The following is a 6,328-nucleotide window of genomic DNA, read 5'->3' as shown; positions in this document are numbered from 1 at the left end:
TTTTTTTTTTTTTTGGGTGATTTTCACATCTCTTTGAAGCAAAAAATCTAGGCAACAACATCCATTAGTCAAAAGTCTTGTGGACACATATTGTAGCCTTATTTCAGAAACTTATTTTTTTTTGTTTTTTCAATAACCAAGCATAAACATTATTCTCTCAAAAATACAAACATGTACCTCACATATTATGGTAGCCCTGTTTGTGCTGAATAGAGTGTAATGACACCTTTGCCATTAATATATTTATAAGCAACTGGAAAAAAAAAAAAAAACCACACAACTGTCAGGGCATGTCAAAGCATCTCAAGGACCCCAAAAACACCCTAGACCCTTCAGTGCTGGAGCTCCTCCAAGATCGCTTCTCGGCTGGTCTTACCCCGTCCACCCTCAAGGTGTACGTGGCTGCCATTGCGGCTTTCCACACTCCTCTGGGTGATGGGCCTCTGGGGAGACATCAGCTGGTTGTACGAGGATGAGACCTGTAGCTTGTACCAGAGTTCCCACATGGGACCTGGCAGTGGTTCTCGAAGGGCTGGTCGAGGCCCTCTTTGAACCTCTGGAGTTGGCTGAGGCCAAGATCCTTTCCTACAAGGTAGTTTTTTTATTAGCCATTACTTCTATGAGGAGAGTAGGAGAACTTCAGGCGCTCTATCTATCTCATGGGTGCCTGGAGTTTGCTCCAGGCGACATTAAGGCCATCTTGCATCCCAGGCCGAGCTATGTGCCTAAAGTGCCATCTAATGTGGCACGGCCTACGGTTCTGCAGGCTTTTCATCCTCCACCTCACGTGACGGCGGATGAAGAAAGGCTTCATTTGCTCTGCCCTGTCACAGCTCTCAAGATTTATGAACAGAGGTCTTCTTCATGGCGGAAGTCAGTGCTTCGGGTCGTCCAAGAAGGGGCTTCCCGCATCCAAACAGACCATCAATAACTGGATCATTCATGCTCTCTATGGCCTTTCAGGTGTGCAGCTTGCCTTCACCTTTGGCCGTGAGGGCTCATTCAACCAGAGGCATGGCGTCCTCTAGAGCCCTCCTTTCAGGAGCCCCGATTCAAGAAGTGTGCGATGCAGCAGGATGGGCCACCCCTCGTACTTTTATCAGATTCTATAGCCTGGACATTCCTTCTATGCCAGGCACTCTAGTGCTCTTGTCCTAAGTGTGCCTGTGCGCAGCTTCACACTGGGACAGGCGGGGCTCGTTGTGGCATAGTGGGTACTCGTTCCCCAAAGTGTCGTCATCGACGCAGTTCGAGTTCCCTCGGAAGGGAACGTCTCGGGTTATGACTGTAACCCCTGTTCTCTGAGAAGGGAACGAGACACTGTGTCCCTTCACCACGCCTTCCCCTGCCAGGGAACACTTGCTTCATCGCGGAAGCTAACTCTGTTGTGTGCCGGCTTCCCTTTGTAGCTTCCAGGTATGCCGTCACATATTATGTCATGACGCAGCACCAATCAGGATTGGATTAGTTTCATTCATACTTCAGATGCGTTACGCTAAGGGCGTTCCCCAAAGTGTAGTCATCGACGCAGTGTCTCGTTCCCTTCTCAGGGAATAGGGGTTACAGTCGTAACCCGAGACGTTTTTCATGTGCATTCAATTTCTGCTGTTTTTGCTCTTCCTGCTCTGCATTGCGCTTCCAGACCTTCCAGGTATTTTACTTTTCATAACTGATCTTACAGTGCTAGTGCTTAATTTGTTTATTTATTGCACTTAGTACACTTGTTTGTATGTCATATTTATTTATTCAAATTTCATTAAAAAATTGTTGTAGGTTAATGTTTTTTAAAAGGCTTTTTCATCGCTTTCCTGGAAATTGCCATTGTTTTATTTAATGTCTCCTAATGCATGTTGTCACTCTCTCTAAATACACTCTTTTGATAAAAAGAGATCAGCTTGAAAATGACTATATTCTTGTTTTAGTATATTGAAACCTTAAAATATTCTCTTGCTATGTGATTTAATATGACATGCATAAAATATTTTGGAAATAATCAGATACAAACACATAAGCTGGAGTTTTGAACTATATATTTAAATCAGAAAAATAGTTCCCCAAGTGCAGTATTTTCAGACCTATATTTTGGAAATAACAAGTGTTATACTGCAAGTTATTCATTATAAAGTGGGAAATCAGTGTTTTTAGTGTATTTATATTTTTTTCATTTTTTATTTGACTTATGTGTGTGTGTGTGTGTGTGTGTGTGTGTGTGTGTGTGTGTTCTTCAAATTTTATTAATTTAGTTACATATTTGAGTGAATCCTTCTTTCTTTCTTTTTTTTTACTTTGCAAGTACAGGCCAACTAACTCTTGTTGATTTGCAACTAAATGTTAACTCCTCATAAGGGTTTTAGTAGACTGTTAGGGTCAGTGGAATAAGTTGATGTACTTGCAAAGTCAGTAGAATGTTAGTTGGGGGACCATCAAAATAAAGGGTTAGTATATATTAAACAGGCAGTCTACTAATACTCTAATGACTGGCAGTTACTTATAGTTAGTAGAATGTCTAAAGTGGACTATCAAAATAAAGTGATGCAATATTACACTTGTATTTGAAGTTAAATTGCATAGTTCTTAGAGTAAATTGCTTTGAAAGTGGATAATAAGTTTATTGTGATTTATTATGGGTTTTGCCCATGATATGTTTCCTTGTGTTTTGGTCTGGCTTGAGTAAGATAATGTAGCACTTTGGTGTAAATATACAGAATAACAAACCAAAACTAGAAGCTAAGATGGCAAATATCTCCACAGCTACAGTGAATTTTCCAGGAGAACTGACATAGGCTGGGATAAATGTGATCCAAACAGCACAAAAAATAAGTATACTGAATGTGATGAATTTGGCTTCATTGAAGTTATCTGGCAGCTTTCGAGCCAGAAAAGCCAAAATGAAACATAGGACAGAGAGCAACCCAATATAAACCAGTACAGCCCAGAAACCTATAGCTGAGCCTAGATCACATTCTACTATTATTTTATCTAATGAATGAGTAATATTTTTAAATGGCATTGGAGGGGCTAATACCAGCCACAGGGTACATATTATTACCTGAAAAAGAGTACAACAGAAAACGCTAATTCTTTGTAAGGGCAGTGAACACTGAGGGACACTTGATCCAGGCACTGTGGCCTTAAAAGCCATTATCACTGCTATGGTCCTTGCCAGAATACAAGACATACAAAGGGCAAAAGTAATCCCAAATGCTGTGTGACGCAACATACAGGACCACTCAGTAGGCCGACCAATAAAAGTAAGTGAACAAAGAAAACACAGAGACAATGAGAAGAGAAGCAGGAAGCTCAGCTCTGCATTGCTGGCCTTCACAAGAGGGGTGTCTATGAAGTTGTAAAACACCAGTGCTACTGCAATTGTTAAAGACACCCCGGTTAATGAGAATGCAGTCAACAGTATTCCCATGTTTTCATCGAATGAAAGGAACTCCACCTTCTTAAGAACACACATACTGTGGTTTTCGTTTGACCAGTACTCTAAAGGACATTTGACACATTCAGCAGAATCTAAAAAGACAAATAGAGCATAACATTATTTTTTTCCTCATACATTCAGCATAATCTGGTATATATGACATTGTGGGAATTGGTACATCCATTTATTTATGTGTCTCTCATTTATTTGCACATTATAATGTGTTTGTCACTTTCTATCTAAGTGATAGTCATCTCACCAGTAGTGTTGCTGATTTCTCCAGAAGGGCACCGCAAACATTCAAAGCAGCATACTGGTCTCCTTCTGATCACAGCTTGTCTGAAACCTGGCGGGCATCTCTCACTGCACACTGAGCTCGGTTTCTGCCATGTTTACACATTCTTACTTTGTTGCACTTATTTTGAGTTTTTTTTCTTTTCTTATTTAACTGACATATATCAGGCACTCAACATCCTAATGTTATTTTGTACATACCGTGTAACTGTCTCCTTCCCAAATTATATTGATAGAATTCATGACAAACTGCTGTTCACTGGGTAGTGAGGCATCATAGTGCCCTACAGTGATAAAATTTGTTTCCCCTGCTCCTTTTTTCTGCCAGTTTATTAGCTCATATCTTGCCATAGGGTCTCCATTTTGGTCAAAGTATACTGTCTGACCAGAAGCCATTGTGAAATTCACATTTTGAAGGGAATGCAGTACCTGTTAACATTTTTAAAACCAAAATGTGTTAATAATAAATAAATAAATAAATTAAAAAAATTACATATTTCCAAGATTTACTTACTTGGCTGGAAACCATTAAATCCTTATTTCCACATGTTATGTTTTCACTGTATGAACTGTTTGAGGTTTTGCAAGCAATTGTGTTCTGAAGTGCATAAGCTACAGCATAGACTGCCTTATATACATTATTTGAAATCCGTAGCTCAGATACATCTGTGAAAGCATTACTCACGTTACTCAGATTTTCAGAACCATCACAAAATTTTTCATACTCAAATTTAGAACTGATTGTCGAAGAGAGACGGCATCCAAATGTCATCTCCCAAAATTCCCTCAGAAGAGCATTTGAAGGGTTCTGAGATGGATTAACTTTAAGCAGAAATTCTTTCAGCCCTGGGATTTTTGACTTGCTAATTGTAAAGCCAACTGCTCCACCAAGAACTTTTGAAACTCTTTCAGTTGCCAAGTATCTCGCTGTTATCCAGGATTCACTGCCTACCCACTGTAGCCCAGTTACATTTTGCCTGATAATTTCCTCCAGTAACACATCCATTTCACCCTGTGCCAGAAATGCCACAAGAACTTTAGCAGTGCCCTTTTTTATTACTTCAACGACCTTAGCGGTCTTCTCTTTGGAATTTGTCCTTGATATGGCCTCTGAATACTCGATGCATACTCCTTCTCTCTCGGCTATCTCTACAAAGTTTGCCATGCCATTGTTTCCATAGTCATTATCGCTTCTCACGGCTCCAACCCATGTCCAGCCGAAGTGTTTGACTAGCTGAGCCAATGCTCTGCTCTGGTAGTAATCACTGGGAATAGTCCTGAAGAAAGAAGGAAACTGCTTTCTGTTGCTCAGGCAGGCACAGGTAGCAAAATGGCTAATCTGTCAAACAGAACAGATAAAAGGAATAGGAAACTATATTTATTTATATCCACATGTAACTTATAATAGGACAAATTATGTATGTTTATTTCACCACAGGAATCTTGAAGGGCCCTGTTGCTCTGGACAGTACAATGGTTGAGGAAGACTCAGATTCTCCAATAATAGCTTTAACTGCTGTTTTTCCAGAGCAGGTGTGTTCTGCTGTCAACTCCTGGCCATTTATCAGAGCCATTGATGACCTCATAGAGGCTAATGTGGAACCACAGCTGTCAAATATTTGGTATCCAAACGAAATGTTTGGGAGCAACATCTGATTGCTGTTAATTTCCTCAATGGCAAAGATCATGGTCTGAGCAAAGCGGAATTCTCTCAAATTAAGGCTAATTTGTTTAGAGAGAGAGAGAGAGAGAGAGAGAGAGAGAGAGAGAGAGAGAGAGAGAGATTTCACAAAAATATTAAAAAAATATGTGCAGTAAGGTTGGAAGATTGTCTTATTGGAAATATTAACTAATGTTTTATTTCACAAAATAAAATCAATTCCATAGGACATATAATATTTGCACTGTTAAATTAATAAAATAGAAGCAGAGAAGTTGCAAACCTTGTGCACCATAGACGATGAGGTTTTTCGGTAAATGATGGCATTTCCAAATTTATTTTGCTGTGAATTGAAAAAGCTCCTCCGATGATAATCTCTCCATATTTGGACAGCAGGGGGTACTCTGGTTGCCCTATAATACTACAGTTAGCCTTTTCCCCCTTTGTTTTAATGCTGCAGAGCAGCAAGAAACCAAAGACAAGCATCACAGAGACTCTGGACCTCCCATACTCTTCTGATGACAATGAGTTTGTTTATATAGTGTTTGTCAGACTCATCATGAGCACACAATGAACAAAGGTATGTAATCATATGGTGAGTTTTTTTTTTTTTTTTTACGATCTCCAGTCACCAGCCCAATGTTTCACTGTTTTGAAGCATTCCAAACACCACACACTGGTGACCCCTGCTGGTCAGAACAGTGAAATGCAACAAAAGCTCAGGCCAAATGAGAAAGCAGACTCATTCGCTGGGCCAGTTCTCCGCAGGCCAACAAACTAACACGGTGTGATTATTGATTAAGTCAGAAATCAGATTAGTATTTTATAGTATTCAAATATTTCATCCAGTTTCTTTTGCTTGAAGATTAGATAGTGTTGGGTCCGAGTCCACCATTGTCGAGTCCGAGTTGAGTCCAAGTCCTTAACAATCGAGTCCGAGTCCAAGT

General features: G+C 40.0%; 1 protein-coding gene across 1 annotated transcript; it reads right to left on the bottom strand.

Moving 5' to 3' along the window:
• Positions 1-2,608: 2,608 nt before the first annotated feature.
• On the bottom strand, positions 2,609-5,867 carry olfch1 (olfactory receptor C family, h1; the record flags this gene model as incomplete). Its single annotated transcript, XM_079874827.1, has 6 exons — positions 2,609-3,519; positions 3,687-3,810; positions 3,923-4,150; positions 4,236-5,060; positions 5,155-5,443; positions 5,665-5,867. The coding sequence occupies 6 exons, from the start codon at positions 5,865-5,867 to the stop codon at positions 2,609-2,611; spliced, it is 2,580 nt and encodes an 859-aa protein (XP_079730953.1).
• Positions 5,868-6,328: the final 461 nt, after the last annotated feature.

The sequence above is a fragment of the Squalius cephalus genome, assembly GCF_949319135.1.
Source record: "Squalius cephalus genome assembly, chromosome: 6".
Lineage (NCBI taxonomy): Eukaryota > Metazoa > Chordata > Actinopteri > Cypriniformes > Leuciscidae > Squalius > Squalius cephalus.
The sequence above is the reverse complement of the archived record's forward strand: the minus strand, read 5'-3'. Positions and strand labels throughout refer to the sequence as shown.